This window comes from Lissotriton vulgaris, chromosome 1_1 (genome assembly GCF_964263255.1).
Source record: "Lissotriton vulgaris chromosome 1_1, aLisVul1.2, whole genome shotgun sequence".
NCBI classification, from domain to species: domain Eukaryota; kingdom Metazoa; phylum Chordata; class Amphibia; order Caudata; family Salamandridae; genus Lissotriton; species Lissotriton vulgaris.
In genome coordinates, this window is record NC_141685.1 from 1,490,653,050 (window position 1) to 1,490,680,961 (window position 27,912).

The following is a 27,912-nucleotide window of genomic DNA, read 5'->3' on the forward strand; positions in this document are numbered from 1 at the left end:
CGTCCAATCCATGATATGCTTGTCCCAAGCGAGCGTGCTCCCAAGAGGTTCCTCTGCCATAGCGAATAACAACGGGTAAAGGGGACAACCCTGTCGTGTGCCCCTTCCCACTTTACATGCCTCGGAGATCACCCCTCCCGTTCGCACCCTGGTCGTGGCATCTTTGTACAATAAAGCCGTCCAGCTCACACAATCCGGCCCCAACCCCATCCGACTCATGACATGGAAGAGGTAATCCCATTCGAAACTATCGAAAGCTTTTTCCATGTCTACAGCAAACACTGCTGCGGTATCCACCTCATAAGTATCAGCCTCCAGAACATGTATGAGTCGTCGTATATTAAGCGCTCTGTTGCGGGCGGGGATGAACACAGACTGATCGGCATGGATCAGCGTGGACATGTGGGGCAGCAGCTGAGTCGCTAAGATTTTTCTCAGAATTTTGTAATCCAGGTTTAGCATGGATAGAGGGCGATACACCGTTCTATCCCAGGGTTGTTTGCCCGGTTTCAATAACTGGATAATGATCGCCTCTCTGGTGGATTCCGGCAACCCACCCAACCGTTTGGCCTCATTATAGGCCGAGGCGCAATGAGATAGATATAAGTGAGATAGAATTCCACCGGAAAACCGTCGGATCCCGGCGTTTTTTTCTGTGCCATACTTTTAATTGCTACTCGCACTTCCCTCACCTCGATGTTTCGTCCCAGCTGCTTCGCATCCTCATCCCCCAATTCCGGAAAATCCGGAAAATCCAGACCCTCGTAAGTTCTGTAATTCTTCCTCTGATGGAAGCACCCTACGAAGGTAAAGCTCCATATAGTAATCGAAAAACAGCTCATTTATCCCTTGTTGGTCAAAGCCGGCCGCACCTGCCTGGTCCCTTAATTGAAGTATAACAGAGCTGCGCCGAGCTGGATTAGCCAACCAGGCCAAAACGGCTCCCGATTTATCCCGTTCTGAGTGCGCCCGAGTGAGATAGGCTTTGTAGTCAAAGCACCGTAGGCGCTCTACAGTTGCTGCAACTGCTTCCCTAGCTGCCAATAACTCATCTTGCTTATCTGGTCGTTCGAGGCTCTCTATTTCCAGGGCACGCAATCGCTCATCATCCCGTTTGATGTCTTGCAGTAATGTCTTCTGGGTCCCGGCCGCCGCCGAAATACAGCTCCTTCGCACCACTGTTTTATAGGTGTCCCATTCAGTGAGCACTGATCCCGTAGTCCCTGCATTAAGCTGAAAATAGTCTTCAATGGCCGTGGCTATATTGGTTCGGAATACTTGGTCCTCAAGTGGTTCCCGGCGCAGTCTCCAGGTATGGATTCTGGGGCGCGGCCTCGACCACTGCAACTGGGCCATCAGTGGGTTATGGTCAGAAATAGTGCGAGTGAGATATTCGCTATTGATAATTTCCCCATGTACCTCAGGGGAGCATAGAAATGCATCCAGGCGAACATGTAGTTCGTGGACGGCGGAGAAAAAGGAGTAATCCCTATACAATGGGTGCTGAACCCTCCAAGTGTCAATCAGCCCCAAGTCTGCTGCCAGGTAGAGTGCGCCACTGCCAGTTTACCCGCTGGTGCATTCGGTAAGGGTGGGTGTGAGCGGTCTAAATCAATGTCTGTGACGCAATTAAAATCGCCCCCAAATAGTAGAGGCCCCACGAAGACTGATGCTAATTTGTGGGACAGTAATGAGAAGAAGGCTGGTTGGTCCACATTAGGCGCATATAAACATCCCAGAGTTAAATCTCGACCATCCAGCTTACCCTGGAGCACCACGTATCTGCCCTCTGGGTCAATCAATTGTGAGGGGTACTGAAAGGGAACCCCAGCTCTTACCCAAATTAAGTCCCCCCTCGCATATGCAGAGTATGTAGTGTAGTAGACTTGTCCCCTCCAGCGGCGTTGGAGCGCCTTCCCTTCCTTTGCAGTGAGGTGGGTCTCCTGGAGAAAGGGAATTTGTATCCCTCTACATGTCAAGAAGGAGTGTATCTTGTGTTGCCTATGTATAGTATGCATCCCCCTTACATTCCATGTGAGACATGTGTAACCTAATGCGGGTCCCATTGCTGACGTTGTTCTAGATCATATTCCATCCCAGTAACCCCACTGACACGCCCGGGTCTCCTGAACCCAACCCCACAAATAGAACCATTCAAACATCCCCAACTCCCCCTCCCCAGGACAGGCATCCAACGCGGCACCCCCATCCAAACAAAGAAAAGACACATAAAGTTCAATCAGTTGAACTCCGATTCAAGAATCCCAGTCCCCTCCCCACTCCTGTGTGAACATTTCCCTGCCCCGGTCCCCCCATCCATTCCACTGCGCTCTCCGTCAGCCCAGCTCCCACCAGGCACCAAATCTCAAGGCCCAGCAGTCCACCCCAATACTTTACAAAGTCAGGCTGATCATGCAACTGTTCAGTCAGCCAAACACCCCATCCGCTGTTTGTGGAGTGACGCCTGGTAATTCCGTCTCCGAGAGCCCGTGGACGCTGCTGGAACTGGGGCTCTGTTCTCCACTCCCTGTATACTCCGACGTGTTGCTGGTTGGGCTGAGAGCTACCTGGCTGATGGCCGCCACTGCTAATACCGCCTTGTCACGTTCTTGTCACCAATCAGCGGGGGAACTTGGGCGTTGCTTTGGCATTGTGGTAGGGGAATGGTGTTGTGGCAAGGTCGCAGCTGGTGAACGCTCACCCGTCTCACCCCGGGCTTCCAGCCAATCCCAGGTGGTTTGAGGCGTAAAGAAAAAGTGCGTATTCCGCAACCGAGCCGGGAATAGCATTGCGTAAGGAAGGTGCAAAGCCCTCAATTTTCGCTTCACTGCCAAAAAGGAAGCTCTTTGTCGCTGCACGTCCATGGTGTAATCCGGGAAAATCATTATTTTACTGTTGCCAATTCTCAGATTCTGCAACTCCCTGGCTTTCTGGAGGATGTAGTCGCGGTCTCGGTAGTGTAAGAGTCTCACCACCATCTGGCGCGGCTGGGCCCCTGGTTTTGGAGGTCGTGTCGGAACCCTATGCTCTCGCTCTAGCGCGTAGACGGGAGAGAGACTCTCAGGCGCCTCCTCTGCTTTCAACCATGTCTCCAGGAACTCCACGGCGTCGGATCCTTCCTCCTGCTCCAGAACTCCCACTATGCAGAGATTATTACGCATGTAGCGCCCTTCGCTGTCCTCTGCTCGCACTTGCAGCACGCGGACCCTCTGCACCACCTCATTAAGCTGCGTTCGCAAGTTATCAACCGTGTCCGGAATGTCTTTCATGGTCAGCTCATGAGACGCCACTCGTTCCCTGAGTTTCTGGTGGTCATCTTTCAGGAGGGAGAGGTCAGAGCCGATGGAGTCCATCCGTTTCTCCAAGGCCTCCCTCGAGGCCATGATGGCCTGCATGATGTCGCCCAAGGAAGGGTCCTGCGGCCGCGTGGAAGCTCAATTCCCCGGCGCCAATTCCTCATCCTCCATGAAGTCATGGCTTCAAAACCTTTCTTCTTGGACACCCTGCCCATCGTGGGTGGCTCAGGGAATGTCCAGCCTTTCACCTCCCCCCCTCGCTGCGTTACTAGGCCTCTGTGTCAATGGTCAATGTAATAGAATCACCCTTTCAGAGGCTCTCGTGTAGTAGCCAGCCCATGCAGCATCGTAGCCCCCTTCCGACAATAAGTCTCCTATGCCTGGTGACCCGTGGGATCGGTGTTCCGCGCCTCCTTGCCGCGCACTTGAGCCCAACCACTGTCCCTCAGGGAGCCCCGACGGGGGGCCCGCGCTGACCGGTAGGCTCAGCTGCTCGGGAACCCAGCTCTCACCAGCAAGGCAGGTAGCCTCCTTCACTCAGCACCTTTAATCGCCTCTCTCTTCCTCAGCTTCAGGGTGGTCTTTGTGGGCCCTCAATGGACCAGCGCCCGTGTTCCCCTCACTCCGGATCGCTTTTACGTGCTCAATCAGGGCCCCTTGGCAAGCTTGCAGTCAGTAGTGATCCGCCAGCGTCAGTGGCCGTCTTCCTCTCTCCTTAGAAGGCCATGTACCCCTGTCGTCGTAGAACCGCAGAGCTATCACCCCTTCAGGCAATCACGCTGTCCCCTAAGCACTGAAGCAATGTGCCTCGAGGTACAGCACGGGCGCCGCCATCTTAAGGTCAGGCACTCCTCTGCCTGTTCGCTCGTGGGGGCTCGCCTGCCAATACTGTCAGCCCCATCACTCTGCTGATTTGTGTGGGCAAGTGTCCTGTGCCTACCGCTCGTGGCACCGGTCCATGGAAGGCGGTCCTGCATCCAGGGGGAACCTCGGTCAGGCGCTCCTCTCTCGCGCCCCGGCCCCCATTTTGTGCAGGAGAGGTTCAGGCTGCACCGTGCTCGGCGAGAAGTGTCCTCATGCCGCGAGGGGGTCCCGAAACCGTGCTTCTCCTCTGCCAGGTAGAACACAATGCTTTTAGGAACCCGTTCTGAGGTCGGGGAAGTAATTTACTACTGAAAAGTATTTTTAATGCTTACCTGTACCAGGCTTGCTTGGTTCTAGAAATAAAACAGTATACATTTTTATACAAAACAATTGGCCTAGTGTTCAGTTCTTGTGTGTGGATTTATTTGCTGACTGAGTGGGTACATCAAATGCTTTACACTGTCCTCTGATACTGCCTTACTGCTCAACCAAGCTACCACTTTAGAGAGTAAGGTTCTATCTAATGTTGGCCTCTGCCAAACCTCTGGATACCCTTGGACTCTATACACACTGTACCTCACTTTGGTGCAGTATATATAAAGCACGTTTCTTACATGGCCTCAAAGGCGGCCTGGGGGCTGAGTCTCCCTAATATCAAAAAGTACAACCAGGGGGACCAATTTCGAACCCTTTTCAGTAGTCCATATACAAAACTGATGGGGTTTATATTGCTGTGGCGGGGATGGGATGTGGCTCCTTGGCTTTCCAGATATCCTAGTCTCCAAGGCTGATCATTTTCTGCTATTCTTAGGCCACCTCTGGACATTTGGAACTCACTGATGAGAGGTCCTAAATTGCCCACGTTCCCCTGTCCCTTTACCTCATTTCAGGGCAATGTGGATTTCATGCCAGTGACTGTAAAAGGAGACTTCACACTTTGGGATGATGTTGGCTGTAGAATGATGTGTGATTTGTAACCAATATAAACAACCATATAATAAACAGGAATCTGAACTTGTGATACTTCCTTCTACATCTTTAGGCCCTGTTCCCCATAAGCAACGTAGCAGTGACTAGAACTCTAACAGGATGGGAAAAGCTGTTCATGAAATGTGCAGGGCTCCAATATCTATGCGATCCTACTGACGTGGGTCCAGACATGAAATGGACATACAAGAAAAGGTGGTCCTAAATTCTGGGGAAACCTATTCCCACAACACAGTGGCAAAAACCTTCAATCAATATTCCTTCCCTTTGTAACAGTATCCGAAATGGGAAATGAGTGTGACCTGGATGAGCAACAGCTGCCTGAAGCTCAACTCGACAAAAAACAGAAGTCCTCATCCTTTGCTCCACCCCCTCCACATGGGGCAACACATTGTGGCCCCCGCCCTCGGAAACGCACCTACTCCAACGGATCACGCATGCAACTTCAGCATCATACTCAACTTCTCACTCACCATGAAATCTCCAGATCAAGGCTGTATCCTCTGCATGCTTCAACATCCCCCGACTCTAGGAAAACTGCACGCTCTACTCACCAGCAGACTGAACTATGGCAACTCCCGCTATGCCGGAATCAGCAAAAAACTCCTCCATGAAATCCAGAACACCTCAGCCAGACTTAACCTCGATATCCCATGACTCGACCACATCACCCACAACCTCCACTGGCTCCCCGTCGAAAGAAGGATTTATTTTTTTATTTTACAGAGTTTTATATAGGGCAAACTTGACCCGAAGGTATTGGGTATCCAAGCGCTTTACATGGCACCAGTTGTGTTACATGAGGACATTCATTTTTGTTACGCACGGGGAGATTGTCATTTTCCCAGAATCACAGGTTGTTCAGCATCATTGCCAAGGCTCGAACCCGGTTCCGCAGATTCGAGGTCGACGGCCCTAGCCGTTAGGCCAGCTCAAGCTGCTCCCACACGACTACAATGCCCTCCATAACACTGGACCCCAATACCTCAACAACTGAATCTCCTCCCATGGCCCCAAGAGAAACCTCCGCTCAGCCGACCTCTCCAAATCCAACGTCCTGCGCTTTCACAGGACCAGAACAGGTGTAAGATCCTTCTCCTTCTCCTACCTCTAAGATCTGGCTCTTAGAATGACCCCAACGGAGCTGCTCACTCCCTCCCCCAGCATCATGAGACCCTCACAGATGAATAGTGTGTTTCACAAAACCCTAATTGATTGCATATGTACGAGACAGCAGATGGCCTATGTTGGAGGGTATGAGCCAGGAAGGATATGTAATACAAGAGTGGTGGTCTTGCTCCAGACTGTCAGTTTTTTGGAAAGAGATTGTTAGCCATATTCGGGGGTGGAGGGGGGTACCCATTAAAGCCTGGCCACTCTACTATCGTTCTTAGTCTAAGGCCTGTTGAAATTGCTGACATGCCAAATGTTGATTGGAGACTGATCACGAAAATGCTCCTGGCTGCAAAGCAACTCCTAGTGCTGAAGTGGAAACCTCTGATGGTACCAATGATGCAAAAGTGGGCGGGAAAGTTGTGGGTGTTATTGGTCATGTAGAAGCTGTCCTGGCAACTTTTTAGATTGAGTCAGAAGCTTAATAAAATGGCAAGCACAGGTAGAATATCTTGAGGCAATAGTTGGTGTAAAGTTTGTTAGAAGAAAATATTTTACTAAATTAGGCTGCCTGTCCCTATTTTTTAATCCATCTGTTATTGTTAAAAGGGACAACCTTGGCCTAAAGAAGGATTTCTTTAATTATATGTACAATCTAAGGGAAGAGACAGAATTAATTAAACACAACATGCCATATTAAAGACCTATGAAGGTGTAGAACCTTATTTAAAGTGGCTACCATGTACTTGGGAAAGATCGTTACTCTTCAGATTGCGATCAGGTATGATTCAAGTTTTCAAGTTTATTTTATTATGATAAAGGAACTCTTTATGAGATCCACATAAAAACAAGGATATACATACAAAACAAGAAGCACATAGGATATCATTTAACAACAATGAAAGAGAACATCTTAATACAGGTCCAAGAAACATTTAAAAAAATTGTACAGTTTAAAACAAAACATTTCATTAGGTGGGTTAATCATGGCCGCCTTAAATGAAGAAGCTGATAAAATGTTGAGTTGTAGGCAAATTGGTCTTAACCATCTACGCCTGAAAGGCATCAGGGCAGGGCAAACAAAAATAACATGATCTAAGTCCTGGTCGTACAATTGACAAAGATCACAGAGTGCCGAATGGCCATACCATCTGGCACAAAGAACTTTCAACGGAAGCAAATTTTGTCTTATTAAGTACACTAAGCGTCTAACGCCATGAGAGATGTTCCAGTACATATAAGGCTGAGCTTTCCGCAAAATACAAGACTCAATAACTGGAGTACAACCTTTTTTCAACATTCGGGAATCTCTATCCTGACTAAACCCCAGTTCCCATGTGGCAGACTTCAAGATGGTTTTTAATTGATAAGAGGATAAAGAAAATAATATTTCTTCATCCAATTTCAATTGTGCCACGGCAAATCTAAAATTTTTTACAATCAAGGAAAAGTCATTAAAGGTTCCCAGTAATTCATTTTTTTTAAGATGTCTTAAGGTATTAGACTCACTTTTAGATAAACCTACTACCCAACGTATAATACTGGCCAAACCTTGAACCCAGCTACTGCGTATACCAAGTTCCTGTCTCAGGGAAGCAGTCGAATTTGCTGTACCAACCGACATTAAACTACGCAAAATTTTCCCTTCCGCTGAGTTTAAAAAACTCCACTTTTTTAGATCAATTAACTCTATTCCGTATAACAGGGAGGCAGGAACTTTCGCTCTAAAAACATCTAAAAGAATAGAAAAATGCCTTCTACCTGTGGCTTTATACAAGGAAACTAGGCTCTTTCCCTGTGAAATAGCCTTTCGAGAGTTATTGTCTATATGTGCTTTGTCACTTAGGTTATTTGTGACAATTTTACCAAGGAAGGTGTAGGATTTCACAATTTCCAATTTTTGACCCCCCACAACCCAAGGATAATTAGGAAATTTGGGTTTCTTTCTACCAGAGAAGCACATCACTTTACTTTTTGCCGTGTTTATCAATAGGAAATGGTCTTCAGCGTATTCAGAAAGCGCTTGCAACCGATTGTTCAAGCCCTTCGGGGTGAGATCCCAAATCAAGATGTCATCTGCATACATAAGGCATGCAATTGGAACTCCACCCAAAGACGGGGCAATACCGGAGCAGGCTGAGAGGGCAACGGGTAAATCAACTGTATACAGGGAAAATAGCAAGGGAGCCAAAAGGCAACCCTGCTTCAACCCATTAGAAGTAGAAATTATTTTAGATAAACCACGTTCACCTCCCAGTAGAACTCTACACCAGGTATCTGAGTATAGGGCGCGGATTAACTTAATAAGAAAGGGGGGCATACCTAAATCAAATAACTTTCTCCACAGCAATATTCTATCCACTTTGTCAAATGCGGTGGAGAAGTCAATAAAAGCGCCATATACCTGCCCACCACGGACTTGCACATATTTTTCCGTGATAACTTGCAGTGCCGTCAAGTTATCAAGGGTTCCGTGATTTTGTCTGAAACCTGTTTGTTCAATGGGGAGGATTTTAGATTCTGTTACCCATTGATTCATTAAAATAAGAATACATTTTGCGAAGACCTTACCTATGGCATCAAGTAAAGCGATTTGGCGATAATTTTGTGGAAGATCTCTTGCCCCTTTTTTATATAAAGGAACAATGATACTTCCTTTCCAGGAGGGGGGGACTGTTCCACTGGAAAAGCAAAATTTAAACACTGGAAAGAGAATTTTGATCCAGAGTTCACTCTGTTGTTTTAATACCGAAATTGGGACTTTATCTGGACCCATCGCACCAGAGGAACGCATATTCTTAATAGCAAATTCAATTTCCTTTTCCGTTGGACAATCAAATACACAAGAGACGTTATTAAATTCCACTTTGTATGCTTGTGACTTATTGTTACTGTACAAATTTTCAATGTATTGAACCCATACCTGTTCCTCAATGGCAATAGGAGTGGGACTGGCTCTGGTACCACAACCCTTGCCGATTAAAGACCAGAAAGTCTTGGCTTGGTCGTTGTAAGAAGCTTCCCTCAGTTGTACCCAAAGAACATCTTCCTTGGTGCGTTTTAAACGGGCCTTAAGCCTAACTCTCCTTCTTTTTAAAATTGACAGCCTATGTTTGGCTTCTTGGGTAAAACATAAAAATTGCCCCCTTATAACTTTATTTATTTCTATATTTATAGCCCGAAGGGGATGAGGGACTGCAAAAGATTGTTTCACACATGATTTCTTTTTCGCTATGGAAGTTACAGATTCTAAGAAATTAGCAAATCCCAACAGCTCTCTCCCTACCCAGAGTGGTAAATTCTCAACAGTTAGATACAAAAGGGGCACCAAACTTTCGAAGGAACGAGAATTCCAAAAACATTTCCCTGAGTTGAAATCAAAATTCACCAAATCAGTATCCAAACTCCAGGAATCCACTTTCGGGAGACTGATGGAAACTGACAGCATCAACGCATTATGGTCACTAAGGTTAGACTCAATGACTTTCATATCTTTCAATTGAGAAAAAAAAGCATAATCTACCATAACAAAGTCAATAATAGATTTTCCCTTATTTGAATTATGCGTAAAGGCTGCCGGGGTGTCAGATGGAAGCCTCCCATTTACTATTAAACAGTCAATTTTATGTAGACCTTCTGGAACAAGTTTGCCTCTTTTGTTAGTTTTAATTTTGGCAGGTAACTGGGTCGATGGTATATTCAAGGACTCTTCCCTTTGAATATTTCTGAACAAATCCAACCCACAATTGGATAGATTACAATTCAAATCCCCAAACATTAGTACATGAGGAGACGGGGAAGTGTCCAACGTTTTAGTTAAAAAAGTGAACAAAGTTTTTAGACCATCATTAAAGCAACAATTTGGGGGAATGTAGATATTTATCACAATCAGCGATCTATCAGGGCAATCCTCAAATACATCTTTTAAGGTTATTGCTTGGAACAGTTTCCCTGGATCGAGGTAATGTGAATAATTCCATTGTAATCTATTTGATAACAAGCATGCTATTCCTCCCTTTGCATGGCCTCTTCTGGAGGGAATTGCGCTGTTTTCCAAAACAAAGTAATCTTTTTCTAAAGCTAATCTGCCTTCCACCCATGTTTCTTGTAAACAGATTATATCTGCCTTTTGGGAAAGCAAGAAGCATAATTTCTCCTTATAATCTTTAAAACCTGCAGTGTTCCATGAGATGAACTTCAGCTCTCTGTTAAAAATTTGAATGCGGTTTGGGGCAGAGAGCAGATTTACTCGCTAGAACTCCAGGTAACCAACTCCATTTAGACTGATCATCCTTCACCGTTTGTTTAAGAGGAGGATTTTTATATGAGACTTGCCTTTCATTCCTAGACACACATATTTTTAAGTCCTCCGATCTAAAACTAGACCCAACCGACAACAACACACCCGTATTGGAGGGAGATGATAAATTGGAAAGAATACTTTGAGATCGTTTTTCCCCAAAATATGGCAAAACATCTATCCCTCTGACTTGTAATTCCTCAGCCCACTGTAGAATAAGGTTTGACACAACTTTAGATTGGAATTTCACCCTTGTGGATCTTGTAGATCTCCCTACCAAGGAGTTAAGAAGGAATACTACGTCCAAATCAGACGTTTGAATTAATTTTAAACTTTCAATCTCTTTGAAACAGATAAGTAGGGCAGATCTATTTAGAATTAAATCGGGTTCAAATAAGGGAGAAAAATCAAGAAACAAAGTATCTACATTTATTTTTTCTTTAGGGGGAATGACTACGATTGAGGAAGGATCCTGGAAGGGTCTTGCTGCAGGATTGAGAGAGGAGAGGGAAGGATTAACAGAAGGAGAAGTAACCTTGGGAACAACTTGGAAATACCCTGCTGTAGGATTGCAATATGAAAGGAAAGGGTTGACGGAGGGTAAGGTGACCTTGGGGAGGAAAGGGTTAGGGAAGCTTATGGGACCTAAACCTATAGACGGGAGTTCCCCTTTGGGGGAAACAATCATATCTTCCTCTTGAGGGGTAGAAGACTGCTCAGCCTGAGGGAGATCTTCTAGTATTGGTTCGGCACTCTTATCAAATAGAAGTTTTCTCTGACTTTTTTTTAGAGAATCTTCGAATGGGTTTTCTCTTCTTTATTCTGATCTTTTTATGTTTGGGGGGAATCGATTTTTCAATCATTCCAGGATTTGCTTTAGGGATCTCATCCTCTTTATTTGACGGCAAGGAAAATATAGGGAAGAGAGAGGGAGTTTCAATTTTATGGATGAGTGGGGACGTTGATGCTACCTCTATCTTCTCACTAATGGAGGCTATGCAATTAGCACCAGCCGAAACCGCTTTGGAAAGCTTAGGGTCAGCTGGGAGCGCTACTGGGTCCGTTGCTTTTTGGCCTTCCAACAAAAGAGGAGATTGAGCTGAATCCAACACTGCTTGAGCAGTAGGAGAACTCATTTTTGGAGGCACCAACAGAGTAGCCGATGTTAGAGGGCGATCTAACACTAGATCATTCTTACTTAGCAAGAGAACTTGTAAAATTTGAGTTACCGTATCAAAAATACACTCAGAACCTCCAACAAATTTTTCAAGTAAACTCAGAATCGAAGATAATATAGATTCCAAAGAGGACAGTGAATTGGATATTAACCTCCCATTAATATTTGGAGAACCCTCAGCTAAATTGTTCAAAATGGGGCCATAGCAAGAGGTAAAATTTAATTGAGCGAAGAAAAATCTAATTTATTAGAGGGTGTACTACTTAGAGGGCCGGTACTTGAAATGGTTATTACTTCATCTGAATTAGGCATACCCCTAGAATTCCCCTGGAGGGATCTCACCCGATCCCTATGAGCCGTTAAATCAATGTCAGGTAATGTAAAATCACTTCCTAGTACAGGCGATTTAACTGACAAAACTGACAAAGGGTTAGTGTTTACTATAACTTTAGGAACTTCCATAAGAGATGCTTGGGGGGGGCCAAGACTGTTGGATTTTGAAACCTTCTGTTTCAATTGCGATTTGTTTGAAGACAAAGGCGAACCCCTTACTACTTCGGGGCTAGCCGGAATAGGCAAGGATTGACTAGGAACCAAACTCAGGCTAGAGGAAACATTGATAACCATATTAGCAGGCTCCGAACTATTCGAATCTGGAATTTCGCTCGGGGACTGCAGATCAGTTGGCTTATCTTTCCCTTTGTCCCATAAATTGAAAAGCTGACATTGGCCTTTCAATTGCATGGAGGAAGAAATTTTATTATGTAAAGGGTTAGATTTCGTTTTAGACCCAGATCTCCCTACTAGAACGCGTCCAGAACGCAGTTTTTTAGCCGTCATGAGACTGGATTACGGATAAAAGAAATGGATAAAACAAATATAATATAAAAATCAGAACCCTAAAATACAATACAAGCCTGAAATGGCGATGTCCAACTAGTTAATACCGGAGATCAAAGGGAGGGGGACCCAGCCCAGCCTCCTTCGGCCTCTGACGGCCTCAGACGGTCCCGCCCTTGTCCCGGGCTTCTCCCGGCGCGCTCCCGCGTTGCGGTGCCTAGAGGGAGGTTTATAGCTGCGCTGAAGCGGGGGAGAGGCCAGCAGGGAGAGCGGGTCAGCTGAAGATAATGCCAAGGGTCAGGCGCTCCTGGGACTTGAAGTCCTGCGCCTGCCCTCGCTCGCAGCCCTGCACTCACCGCCGCCCCAGAAGCTGAACCTCTGCAGTTACAATCAGTCTTTCCTCAATTAAACACAGCGCACTTCAACACCGCAGTCCAGTAGATCCGGAGGCGATGCGGGACCCGCGAAGCGGGTTCCGTGAGGAGTGAAGTTCAGAAGGCGAAAGGAAGAGGAAGAGCTACTCCGCCAAGCTCGCAGTCCAGCAATCCTTCAGCTTCAATGAAAACGAAACACAGGTGAGCAATCCAGCGAGGGTAACTGACTTGCCGGTTTTAGCTGCGCTGAGGCGGGGGAGGAGCCAGCAGGGAGAGCGGGTCAGCTGAAGATAATGCCGAGGGTCAGGCGCTCCTGGGACTTGAAGTCCTGCGCCTGCCCTCGCTCGCAGCCCTGCACTCACCGCCGCCCCAGAAGCTGAACCTCTGCAGTTACAATCAGTCTTTCCTCAATTAAACACAGCGCACTTCAACACCGCAGTCCAGTAGATCCGGAGGCGATGCGGGACCCGCGAAGCGGGTTCCGCGAGGAGTGAAGTTCAGAAGGCGAAAGGAAGAGGAAGAGCTACTCCGCCAAGCTCGCAGTCCAGCAATCCTTCAGCTTCAATGAAAACGAAACACAGGTGAGCAATCCCTGTATCATCCAGGTATGATTCAATGTTTGCTGTGCATCCCACTCAAACATTACAGTAACACAATATTCTTATATGCTCTTGTGTTGGAATCTCCAGTCAATCATTGCTATGGTTTATTTTTTTTGTGAATACTATGACATTTTTACTAGGAGTTTTTAATTAGCAATTTTTAAATGTATGAAGTGTGTAGTGATGAGGCTACTCATTTTTATGTTGGTGCTTTCCTGAATTCTTCTGCCTGTTATAAATCATAAAAAAAACATTTTCCATTACCATCCACAATTCTTAATTTTTTCTTGTGTGTCGTTTTCAGCTGTTCATAATGAAAAATATATATATTGTACTTGTGAGAAATGTATCCTTTTTGCCCTGATCACCCCCATTTGTTGACTGATACTGGTGGTAACTGAGTCTGACTGCGTCCCGGGCTCTGCTAACTAGGCCAAACGTCAGTGCTGGGATTAAAAAGGTATATGATACTTAGGTGTAATTCAATTGGCTCTGACAACCTATCTGTATGTACCTAGTATATGGTAGGGAATGTAGGTTTAGAAGCCCTTCAGTATGAACTGCTGTGTTGCCAGCTCTCATTTTCAAAGTCAGCCCTGCATTTCAAGCTGCTTATAAACTGAAATTATATGCAAATTTGACTTTGGATTTAAAGGTACTTACAAAGTATGTAACTACCTTATCTTTACATACAGGTCACCCCTAAAGTCCACCCTAGGTGCCCCCGGGACATTGTAAAAGATGTTTTATATGCCCTGGTGAGCGAAAAACTACCAATTTCGTTTTTCCCCATTGAAGCATTTTAGCTCTGTAGGCTAACATGGGAATACCATAGTATGGTGTAACTATTGACTGGAGTGAGCTAAAATATTTCAGGGACTCGAAAGAATAGTTATGATAAATCCAACAGCTTGCCACTGTTGAATTTATCATAACTAATACAGAAAATAAGGTATAGAACTTTATTTTCTGTGAGCCAAACTCCAGTCTTCTAGCAGCCTCTCCTGGTTGGTCAGCCCTTAACAGCCTTACCCAAACTGCTATGATGAGATGATAAGTTGCATGCATAGAGACAGAGGTTACCTGGTGGGTGGGGGGGGATGCGGGGGCTCTGCAGCTGCAAAGAACAAGTCATGAAGGGGGCTGGGTAAACAAACGGGGCTTCAAAGAGAGCAGGCTAGTAAAAAATGACCGTCCGCAGCCAGATGGGAACCCCAGGAATGGAATTTGTAGGAAGTCACGACAGGGAGTGTTAAGGAAATCAAGCCACACCAGTGTGTTGGCTTAGCCAGAGCTTACCTCCAAGGAGAGAAATTCTCCATCCTTAATTTTAAAGTGCAATGCTTTGTGGGACAAGACCACACTTTGGAGAAAGCTAATCTGCTTTTGGGTGGTACCCTGTCCCCAATTGGCCAGGGGTGCCCACCTACTTATCGCCACAGACCAATATAGAAATCTCGGTCTTTCGCATTGATTTCCATTCACAACTCAGCTGGAAAGGTGCCTTAGTATACCAGCCTCCCGGCCCACTGGCAGACTTTTCACTCCAGCTCATGGAAATATTGCTCCCCATGTATTCTTGACTAATAAATTCCTACTGCTGGTCACACAATGGATGTCATTTTTTCCAACTCCCCTTGTGTCATGTGTGAACCTCCACAACCTCTGACTTGGTCAGACCATGCATCTATTGAATTTACTATTCTGGGGCCCAGCGTGACTGTTCCCCCTGCTGCTGCCCTCAGCATCCGCAGACAATGGTATAAGATCTGATAGCTTCCAGGCAGCCTTCTCGCCACCCTGGGAAGTTGAAGTTTAACCTTCCCACACTGAGGAGGGCCTAGCCAGGTACAATTCGGCGGTTACAAGTGTCATTGACCTGCTTACGCCTTTCAAATCATTCCCGAATACAGCTAGGCGGCCTCAATCAGTTTGGTACTCCCCCGAGCTTCATGCAGAAAAACGGCAGTGCAAAAATCTGGAGAGGCGATGAAGCAGGTCCTAGGTTGCGAGGGACAAAGACAACTTCAAGAATGCCCTCTCCTCCTACCCCAAAAATGTAAAAGGAGCGCGCAAAACATTTATCACCCAACAGTTAGTTAAGGCAGAGAATGCTCCAAAAACTCTACTTCAGATACTGAAATCTTTCACCAGCCCCAAGACCTGGAATAATTGAGAGAGCCCCTCTCAAGCTCTCTGTGATGACATTGGCCAGTATTTCTCACTGAAAATGTAACTTATCTATGATAAGATCTCTCACCCTGGGAGCTAACACTGCTTGACAACGGAGAAACTGGGCCATCATCCTCTTGGACCACCGCACACTACGAACACGCCTCTGACGCTGGAATCCAAGAGAAGGACCTGGACTGGACCACCTCCTTCCTCTCCGGCAGAACACAGAGCATCCGCTCCCCTCCCCCCCAACCCCCCCCCCCTTCCGCTCCGAAGCCACCTAGATCATCTGCGACGTCTACATGGCACCACTCGCCCACGTCGCACGACCTCCACATCATCTCCTACGCCGACGACACCCAGCTAATCCTCTCCCTCACCAAGGACCCCCACACCGCCAAAACCAACCTCCACAAAGGAATAAAGGCTGTTGTGGACTGGATGAGGTACAGCCGACTGAAGCTGAACCTGGACAAGATAGAGGTCCTCATCCTCTGATCCACCCCCTCGGCCTGGGACGACTCCTGGTGGCCGACTGCACTAGGAACACCCACCGACCACGCATGCAACCTAGTAGTCATCCTCAACTCTACCCTCTCCATGAAGAAGCAGGTAAACGCCATCTCTTCCTCCTGCTTCAACACCCTCCGCATGCTTCGCAGGATCTTCCAGTTGCTCCCACCAAAACTAGGACGGTCACCCAGGCCCTTGTCAGCAGCAGACTGGACTACGGAAACACTCTACGCAGAAGCCCCGGCCAAACTCCTGAAACGGCTTCAACACATCCAGAACTCCTCCGCACGCCTGTTTCTCGACATCCTCGACACTCCTCGCCGCAGCCACATCACACCCCATCTGAGAGACCTACACTGCCTCCCTATCAACAAGAGGATAACCATCAAACTCCTCACCCACGCACACAAGGCTCTCAACACCGAACCAATGTACCTCAACAGCCAACTCAGCCTCTACAGTTCCACCCGCCAGCCCCGTTCCACAGACCGCACCCTCGCCACCGGCCCCCCGCATCAGAAGAGTGACCGCCGGCGGCAGATCATTCTCCCACCTTGCCGCCAAGACATGGAACACCCTCCCCATCTGCCTGCGGCAGACCGAAGACCTTTTGACCTTTAGAAGACTTCTAAAGACATGACTCTTCATACAGTAGCAGCTTTCCCCACCCCCAGAGCCTTGAGACCCTTGCGGGTATGTAATGCGCTTGACAAATGTCTTAATTGATTGATTGAACAACTGATTGCATTGTCCCCCAACCCATCAGTATCTGCAACCACACAACTGCTGGAGAGCTTCCCCCCTAAGTCAACTGAGGTGGTGGCAGCCTTACTTCATTCCGTAAAACCAGGCACTCCCCTGGATGTTATCCCAGCAAAAGTAGCCTCCTCCTTTTCCAACCAACTCTCTTCACCCATAGGCACAATCCTCAACCTCTCTATGAAAGAGGTTCATCTCCCACGGGAATGGAAGGCAGCACAGGGCATCTCGATCAGTAAAAATCCCAAGGTCCCGATGGAAGAGCTCTCCAACCTCCTCCCTATTTCCCAACTACCTCTCCTGATCACAGGTCTGGAAAAATAGATTAATCAACATCTATCTGTCTATGTCGAAAATAATGGCAGCCTGGACCCTTCTCAATCCGGTTTCAGACCCAAATACAGTACGGAGTCGGCCCTGTTGGAGGTCACGGACAACATCAGGATGACCTTAGACAGTGGCCACTTTACAATTCTCGTGCTGTTGGACCTTTCTGCCGCATTCAACACGGTCTCACACCTGATCTTGCTCCGGAGATTGGACTTAGAGGACCTGCCCTATAGCGGATGACGAGCTTCCTGTCCTCCCGTACCCAGACTGTCAATCTAGGTTCTTTTCGGTCAAAGACGATGGAACTAACCAAGGGCGTTCCTCATGGCTCATGTTTGAGCCCCACATTGTTTAACATCTACATTGCCCCCTTAGCCAACCTCCTCAGGTCCAGCGGCTTCCTGCCCATTTCTTATGCTGATGACACTCAACTTCTCTTCTCCTTTAACAAATCCTCCACGTTGGCTTTGCCCACTTTTTCGGAGGGAATGACAGCCATTGTTCTTTGGATAAAAAGCAATTTTCTCCAACTTATTGCAGGGAAGACAGAGATTATGCCGGAAATGCCCCTCTTCTGTAGACCCCAGACTGGTGGCCGGCTGTCCTTGGTGCCCCTCCTGGCCCTAAAGCCCTAGTTAAAAACGTGGGTATTCGTCTAGATTGTGCCTTAACATTAAAGGAGCATGCTGCTCACACGGCCGGCACCTACTTTTATGTGTTGGGCTTGCCGCGTCGAGTCTTTCCTTTTCTTCCAGAATACACCCGTAAAACCCTCATTCAGACTATGGTTATGAGCCGCCTCGCCTACTGTAATACTCTCCTGGTCTCTTCAAATGAGGCTTCACTCGGCAGGTTGCAGGTGGTCCAGAACACCGCTGCGCGCCTCGTCACGAATGCTCTGTTCAAAACTCTGTCCCTTCCCCTTCTCCAACAGCTCCACTGGCTCCCAATCTGCAAGCGTGTCAAATTCAAAGTCTGCTGTATTGTCCATAAAACCCTGCATAACAAAGGCCCTCTTTACTCTCTAGGAAACTTGAGCCTTACGCTCCTGCTTGGACCCTTAGGTCAGGAAGCAAATCACTGCTTTTAGAGACTAGGTGGGAAATTATTTTCCTAACTCGTTTTCCTTTACAGGAACCAGCTTCCCATGCACCTGAGACAATGTCCCGACTATTTGTGCTTCAGGAAACTTCTGAAGACCACCCTATTTTAACATTGCTTGTCAGCCCATTAAGCAGCAGCATCCGAAGCGCAGAGATAGCCCTCAGCGGGTGATTCAGGCTCTATACAAAACCCGTAAATAAATTTAAAAAAATGGATAAATATGTGAGAGCTGCATAGCAACTCAGATCTGCTGCCTGAAACTACAAGGGGAAGGACTGCACTCCTGGAACCCTGATCTGCACCTCAAAGGATTGCACTCTGAAGGTCTGCTGCGGCTGCACACTTGGAACTACAGCCCTGGGGACTTTGCCTTGTTTAAAAAAGGATTAAGGAGTAGACTCCCTGAAAGCCACAGATTAACAAAGCTCACCTGCACCATCTTCTCCAAGAAATCACCAGCATTGTGGGAATTGTAGTTCCAACTTCCCTGTCGGAGCTGCTAGACCCTTGAATCTGAGTGTACAACACTTTGAATCCTCAAGAGAGTCTTTAGGAATAAGTTCCAGAAGTTTGGAGCAACTTTTGGAAAAAATCTCCATGAGGTGACCAACCTGTCACAGAGAGACAAGCGCCTATGTCTAACGGCGACCCTATCTGGATTTCAGGTTTGTCCCGCTGAAAGCTCCGGAGCTCAAAACTTCCACGATTTCACCAAGGCCTTATGCTGAGTGAGCTAAGCCACCTTTGTCGACTTGAATCCTGGCCTAAAGAGCAAGCCCTCACGACGAGAGAATAACCTCCAGAAAAGTTTCTAAATGTGAAGGGACAATTTTGTCCAGGGCCTCCCGCTTAGTGTATCCAACCAGGGCTCCATCGCGGTCGGCCTCAAACTTTTACTTTGTCCTGATCAAACAAGTGACCAGATGACCAAGTTGATGCTATGTTTTTAAGCACTAAAAAGTGTTTATTCTTCAAAAATTCATATCTCCAGTTCCTACATTGGATTTGTCATTTTGGTGTTAGTTTAATCAAAATAATGTTTCCTATTTTTATAAATAGGTTATGAAATGTTATTGTGTGTTGTGGCTTATTTAATGTAGTGGTGTTTTTAAATGCTTCACACATCTGTCTCCTAAGTTAAGCCTGCCTTCTCGCAGCCAGCTACCAAGAGTTGAGCCAGGGGCATATGTATTGAGACCTTGACTGGGCCGTATATTGCGTTTGTGGTCTTATTAGTGGTTGGTGCATACTTGCCCCCACCAATAATCCACTTTTCAACAGTACTTACTTTCTGTGACGATGAATTCAGATTCTTCTGTGTTTGCCTTTGGAAGCTTTTGCTCGTAAATTTGCATTGCTTACACATTTTTAAGTACTCTCGTCGGCTACATTTCTGCACAATGCTCTGTTTTCCAGCTACTTATTGTTCCTTCCTGTAGAACTTGCACCTTTGCTCCTCCTTTTTTAACTACTGCCACAACATGTCATCAGCATCATCAAGAAAAGTACTAGTGTACAGTTATATCAGTTCTATAGTAGGTTGGAACTGTATTAACTTTAGTTTGTTTTCCCATTCCATCTCAAGAACTGTTGGCCTCTACCCTTTTCCAGAGAAACATTTTCAGTTTATGTATTTGTAGTCTCTTACAATTGTTAGAACCACTGGAGATAAATGGACCAATACCTAATGCGTTGAGAAACACTGAATAACCGAGAGAGACAAAGACATACTATAAACTATCAGTATACTGTTTTCAAACTTAAAATCCTGCCGCATTAAGTTATAGACAACAGTAATATAACGAGATAGGAAAATAGATGAGAGGGTCAAAGTTTCTAAATGGTGAGTCAAGCACAAATTTCCTTCTGAGTTTAGGTAAGGAGAGATTGACTTTTCACTGTAATCATGAACTGTGACTACCTCTGTTTTTAAATGAAGAGTTGTGACAGATTAAAAATTAGACATGAGGAAATATTTACTATAAAATCATGAGTCTTCTTGTTTATTCAGCTGAGCAAAATTTTTTATTGAAGTGCATGTGTGACTGTACGCAAATAAACGTTGGAAATGGCACTATTTGTCAGTAGGGCTAGCTGATCAAAGCTGACCATTCTGAAACACGTGCTTTGGTGTGGTGTACAGGTACTCTGCATTAACCAAACAGATAACAAATATAAATAACCAGTAACATGATTTTGCTTAAACCACCTTAAAATGTAAAAATGGTGTCAAAATACATAACAAGATAGTAGGTAATATTGTAGTTAAATGGGAAGATTGTTAGGTGTCTACTGGGAGTTGATGACTTCTGCATCTCGACCCCGGAACATATGGGAGTCTTTTCTGCAGTGGGCACGGGCCAGAGCAGACTCTTCTGCATCCGGAAGTACTATGGATGGTAATTGAAGTCCAGGGATGTTACCTAGTTGAAGCATAGGTCTGCATATGTGCCCAAGCGCCCATTCCCTATTGTTTGATTAATTTTCTACCGCTTTTAAAAGTAGACCTGATTCATATTTGAATGTCTCCTGATTTGCAAAACTCGAACATGCTATCTTTCTCCCATGAGCTCACCCTACGTGTAGTTGTTCCATGATTTATTGATGATTTGGAAAATTTGAAATGATTTGTTTTTATCCTTTTGTCTTATTTCCTGAAAATTCCAATAAACAAATTTATAACAAAAAAAGGGAAGATTGTTCAAAATTAGGCTTCAGCAAATTATAGTAGTTAATGCATCAAGTTTCTATTTTTTTAAAGCTATTATGAAACAGTGTTTGATGTAAAATGATCAGTTCCCATAGTGACCATTTAAATAGTTTGTGTTATTTTTTCTTTCCAGCTTCTTCATGTTCACAAGGTTTTCCTTGAATGCCACTACAATTGGGAGCTGGTAATATGGTGTATTTCGCTTACACTCTTTCTGCTAAGATTTGTTACTCTTGGATCAGAAACTAATAAGAAGTATAGCAATACCTCAATATTGTTGACCGAACAGGTGGGTATTCTTTTTAGTCTTGAAAACTTTGGCTTGACCCCAATAATGTAACTGTAACCAAATCAATTTCTTAATTAGCAAAGTCTGTTTGTTATTGCTGTTGTGCTTTTTTTTGTCATTACATGCCTGTGTTCAGAACATTTAAAATCCATATCAAACATTTCTCCTGCCTTTCATCAAAGTGTGTTTTTAAACCAACTTCCATTATTTATGTATACATTTTTTTTATTATTTGAGTTCTCTCATGGTTACTCAAAGCACATGCATGTGTTTATTCCTCACGGAATACAAAGAAACATCATAAATGTACATCTCTGATCCAGAATCTTAAATATAGTCTGCCTCTCGTATTTTCATGTATATAAATATATATTTAACTCTTATAACTCTGTTTACCCTACTTTTAAAGCAGTTGCTGAAATTGTTAATTTCCAGGACTCATTTCCAGAAGGTAGCATGCACCCTGACTGAATCACTTGTGTGGGGTGTTCATATGTTTCTGTACCATAGCCATCTATTTTTGGCCTTAAACAGGTTTCTAGTTTTATAGTTGTCATGTGTTTGGCTGATTCAGCATCCTTTACTGCCAGATTTATTGCTGCTGTGCATGGCACAAGTAAAACTTTCATATTCCACTGGCAGGACACCTTGACATCACAACATCACATTGTATTTTTATTGCTGTATTGGAAATATCAAATCATTAGCTTTCCTGAGTTTCTGAGAAGTAACAACATCTATACAGAGTTTTGAAAATATACTTCTGATGTAAACTTTACATTTATTTGAAGAGTAAAATGCCAAAATACATTCTGAATGAAAGGGATATGTAAACAAAAAATACTAATCTCATGTTTAAGCTATTGGGATAGGTCAGTGGGTTAAATATTCACTACTGAGATTCATGTACAACCTGGTGTTTACAGGTTGGAATTCCTCAAAAGGGCTAACTCTGCTTTTTTTGCTTTTGAAGTTACTAAATTATCGGTGAAATGGGTAATACGACATTTGTTGTATAAAGAGCTACTGAACAACATGTAGATTTGTAAGGCACACTAAGAAACAATTTGTGATTTTCATCAGCTGGATTGTATATAATCTTCAGGACCAACCCTTGTACTTCCTCTCAGTCCCACAAAGCAGTAGAGCATATACTTCAAACACAGAGTAACTGGGTTGTACAAAGGTTGTTCGTTATTCCTTGTCCTTGACTTCAGCATAATATGATCTTAGATCCGGTCTTTTTGTCTTTGAGCCTCACAAACAAATGTTTAGGGCCAGTCATGTGTATTCCATAAATTTCAGTCCTTCTTTTGTGGCTGAACACCTGCCAAATACATGAGGGGATTAACATCAGTTGCTGTTTGTTAATGGAGTTCGGAGGGGAAACCTAGCTTTCCCGTAGCCTGTGTAATTTAGGCAATAATCCGAATTAAATTCAAATTTGTTCGTAAAGTGCCACATCTTTTTGTCTACAAGTGTTGGTGGAGCCTAACCCTTGTTGATCCTCCATGATACAAAACAGGTTTGAGATATTATGAATTGATGTCTGACTACCACAGCGCAGAACCTCATACCTGACTTCACTCACTGTGATGACACTGATAAATCTGAGATTGGCATCTTGTCATCACTCCGTATTTGAGATGATGATTAACCTCTGTGTCTAAAACCTACTATAGATTTTATGGTGCTGTATTTTGAGGGCCACTGAGGAATGTGTTCTAAAGGTTAACTAACTGTGCAGGCATTGTTGAAATAAAAATATTGCATTTTGCAGCACTAACACTTAAATAATCTAGCCAATTGTATGTCATACATATAAACAGGTCACCTCTGTTAGCATCAATGCAGTCATTGGGCCATCCCTATTTCAAGTTACATATCATCTCTAGAATCCATGTAACAATGTAAAGTTTGTTTCAAGATCACTCTCTCTAATATTTATTCTTACTCTACTAATCTTATTTGCTGTTTTGTTGGATAGACTCTGATCTGAAGGTAAAATGAGGGTTAGGGGAACAACAGCGTTTTCATTAAATGATGCCATGGACCTCGACAAGCTTACTAAATGTCTTATCCTTTTTAAATATGATGCATTTTTCTTGATTTCAACTGTTGAATGTGCTTCATCTTTAATAGATAAACCTATACTTGAAAATGGAGAAGAAGCCTAACAAGAAAGAAGAACTGACACTTGTGAACAATGTTTTAAAACTGGCTACCAAGTTATTAAAAGTAAGTGATAAAGTACAGTTGATTATTTCACAATACCATTTTGTTAGAGCACAAGTTTCTAAATGTTTTCTTAAGTGACTTTGCATTGTATCCTGATATTTTGAAAATAGAAAATATATTTATATTTATATTCCACCGCCAACAACCTTACAAAAAGCCCAAAACGACGATGGTACAAAGCCCCTCTTTATTAACTGTGGGGGAAGGACCGGCATTTCAGGAAATTTGGGCGCAACAACGTGAGAGTTTAGACACAAATTTGGGTGTTGATAGCAATGCAACGTGTGGTACCGGGATCAGCACTACACCATTCAAACCCAAGTCCACCTTCTTGCCGGTATCAACCCATGACAATTTAGATATTTATCATGAACTCATCATAGAGGACTTGAAAAAATTATACACTGCTTCCAACAAAAAGCAACTGGCCATCAACAGGCAAAATCAAAGTTATAATAACTTGGTCAGAAAACTCAAAGCCGATAACAAAATAATAGTAAAACCAGCCGACAAAGGGGGAAATATCGTCCTTTGGAAACGGGAAGAATACATAAAAGAGGCTGAGCGGCAATTGGGAGATACGGAATGTTACAGAAAGAGCAATCTTTCCATAATCAAGTCGACATGGAATGACCAAAATTCAAAGTTGATGGCATGGCGGAGCAGTGGTTTGATTTCCTTTGATGAATTTAAATATCTGAAAAAGATCACCCGGTCATCCCCACCTTCTACCTTCTGCTCAAGGTGCATAAGGATGCCACCAGGGAGGCCAATCATTTCGGCTATAGACAGTTCCACTTAAAATATCTCTCGTTTTATTGACTATTTTTTACAGGAGTGGGTGAAAAAACTGGATTCCTATGTGAAGGACACTACTGACTTTATTTGTAAATTGGCCTCAGTAGACTGGAATGATGATTTTATCCTAATGACTTTGGATGTGACCTCACTTTATACGTCGATTAAACACTGTGATGGTGTTAAGGCAGTGGTGCATTACCTTGATAAACGCCCCATAGAATGTGTACAACATAATAAAATGATTGTTGGTATGTTAAGGCTATGCCTAGAACAGAACTTTTTTACATTCAACAATCAGATATATCAGCAAATGAGAGGGGTAGCTATGGGGGCCTGCTTCTCCCCCAGCTTCGCATGTTTGCACATGGGGCTGTGGGAGGAGCGGGTCCTCATGGGCCAACATAGAGATACCATGATTAACAAGGTGATGGTATACCTCAGATATATAGATGATCTGTTTATGATTTGCAGGGGGTCATCTGAGGAAGCCACTGAATTTGTAAGAGAACTAAATGTCAACAATCTGAACTTACAATTCACCTCACAGATTCACAAACAAACTGTACATTTTTTAGGCGTGGAGGTCTACATCAAAGATAACACATTACAAACAAAACTACATAGAAAATCAACCGCAGGGAATACGTTGCTTCATACAACAAGCCAGCATCCACAACATCTCATCCGTAGTATCCCCTACGGGGAGATGATTAGGCTGCGGAGAATATGTAGTTCGGACACTGAATGTGATTTAGCCCAGCAAGCAAGCAAAATAAGGTTCCTCAACAGGGGGTACAGCAATGGAATATTAGATGGGGCTATTAAACGCACTAAGCAAATCTCAAGAGAACAAGCCCTAGTACCCAGAATAAGACCTGACACAATGAGGAGTGACAATGAGCAAATACAAGCTAGAGCCATTGTCACCTACAGTAACCAACATTCAGCAATTAGGAAAATCTTCAACAAAAACTGGAACCTGGTCAAGGGGGACCCAGTTATAGGGGGTCTGGTATCCATCAAGCCGAACCTCACGTTTCGTAGATCCCCCACCATGGCCAATGTTTTGGTAAGCAGTAGTTTGGATACCTCCAAATCTTGGATGGATCACATCACAGGTTTCAAGAAGTGCCAAACTTGTAAGGCTTGTCGCCATGGGATAAATAAGACGCACATTTCTAGTCCTTTCCTGGAGAAGCCAATTGCCATCAACAAGAGACTCACATGTAAGACCAAATATGTGGTCTATGTTTTGCAATGTCCTTGTGGGCTCCAATATGTGGGCAGTACACGTTTGCCCGCCCACAAGCGCATATTGCAACACCTTAGGGCAATATCAGGAAAGGATCAGACTTACCCAGTGGCCAGGCACTTCGAATCTGTGCACAATAGTGGCCCCAGCAGTCTTCAATACTTTCTCGTCGATTCCGTTCTACCTCTTAAGAGAGGTGGTAACAGGGACGCTAAGTTGCGCCTGTTAGAGACAAGATATATTTTAGAACTTAACAGTAAAAATCCTGGAGGTTTAAACGCCAGTGAGGATATGTACACCTGCCTCTAATTCTCTTTAGCTCACTCCTGTAGTTTACATAGTCATAAGATGAATATGGAAAAATGAGATCCTCCGAAGGGAGTTATTCTTGATCAGATTCGGTAACCTGCTAAATACTGTAGAATGATTTTTATGTAGCACTTGCACTTTTACTTAATACTCTTTAAATATCTGCAGTACCCCAAGGAGGGCATTATAGGGGGAGTTAATGAAATGGGATTTCAGTCTCGGTCTGATATGATTTTTTCTTCACCCACTTGGGTTGAATGTTCATAACAGTGATGATTATGATTGGATTTTAAAACGACTATAAATGTTACTATAAGGTTCCGTTATCTGTTATGTTGTTGTAATTGCCTTGTACATAGTGTAATTAGTCTGCATATAAATGAAATGTACATATATGAAATTTTTTGATTGTTTTGGGGTTTTTAACTAAAGTGTAAATATATGAAATTACTCATATGTATAATAAATGTAATTAGGATTAACCCAGAAATCCACTAATGATTATGTATCAGTTGAACCTTATGAGCACTATGCCCTTTACTGTCATTTTGAAACACTAAGTATTTTGTCACTGTCTATGTTTGAAACTACACCAACTGAACCCATTTGAATATTTGCACTATAAATGCCTTTGTTTGTGTCTATGATACGTCATGTGATCAAGCCTCGTTGGTGGAGGCGAAACTCGTCATGGTGGATTGCAGGCTGATAATTTGGCACAAATACATCACTGAAAACGGCACGTACTTGGTGGTTCTGCTCTTTCGTTATTCGGGGCGAAGCGGCTGTGACTGGCGACTTCCTGAAGATAGATAGATAGATATATATATATATATATGTGTGTGTGTGTATATATACATATATATATCCTTTTCACCTCGCTTTCACTCCAAATCCTCTCATGTACAAACGAGTGTGGAACCGATATATTTCGTGCATTTCTTTATTTAGCCTGCGCCGCCATAACGCGTTTCGGGAGATCCCTCCCTTGATCACATATATATATATATCACACTCTACGATCTCGAAAAGAATATCCATGACACCCAGAGCTGCTTTCATCGATTTATTAGGCAAGATCGCAGCTCACCAACGTGTTTCGCCTTGCGGCTTTCTCACGGTATGGTTTGACCCTTCATACTGCCAAATTTACATGCATTGTCAATGACAGTGAGGAAGGACAGTAATACATGCATACTCTTTTTCACCTTCTTTCATGAGCGCCATCTTTAGACATCGCATGTTTAGCCAATTCATGACTCACTTTAGTTTAAGCACATATTAATTCATATAGTCTTTCAATTCCTATATGAATTATAAATTACTTCAATTAATATTACTTTACATATCAATCATGATAATTTCCCTTATGTCCACGAGTTCCAAAAATCAGTAAAAAGCTATTTTCTAATTTCATTTATGGATATGCATTCAATTTAGCATCGCTATACAATACATATTGTTTATAAACAAAATCCCATAAGTATTGACAGCCAGCGTGTTAAACTTCAATAGCAGTTTGTCATGTGTAGAGAATCCTGCCCTTGTGTGCAACAACCAAATTATTCACATTCTGTTAGATCAATACACCACCAATAAAGTCAAGCCCCAGTGGGCAATTCCGAATATTGGGACATTTTGGTTACCCATCCAGCCCAAGTGGGCATAATCAAATTAGTTTCATAGACCATTTCTCCTCCAACAAGAGACTGCCATCACGCTGTTATATTGATTATCCTATTAGTGATGCATCGTTGCATCATATTCCTATGTATGTAATAAAAAAGAGAGAAAGAAAAAGTAACATTACTAATAAATCTTTTCATCTAAAACCACTCCAGCAATAACTGTAGTGTTAAAAACCCATTTAAGTTCTGTT

The 27,912-nt window shown here is 44.1% G+C and overlaps 1 protein-coding gene across 6 annotated transcripts in view; it reads left to right on the forward strand.

Annotated features, from left to right (window-relative positions):
* PHTF2 (putative homeodomain transcription factor 2) overlaps positions 1-27,912 on the forward strand; it is a 589,432-nt gene that overhangs the window by 527,255 nt on the left and 34,265 nt on the right. For all 6 annotated transcript variants that reach the window (XM_086967374.1, XM_086967375.1, XM_086967378.1 and 3 more), the window contains 2 exons: positions 21,278-21,433; positions 23,576-23,671. In XM_086967374.1, the coding sequence (XP_086823500.1) occupies positions 21,278-21,433; positions 23,576-23,671 (252 nt within the window). The remainder of the gene's footprint in view (positions 1-21,277; positions 21,434-23,575; positions 23,672-27,912) is intronic.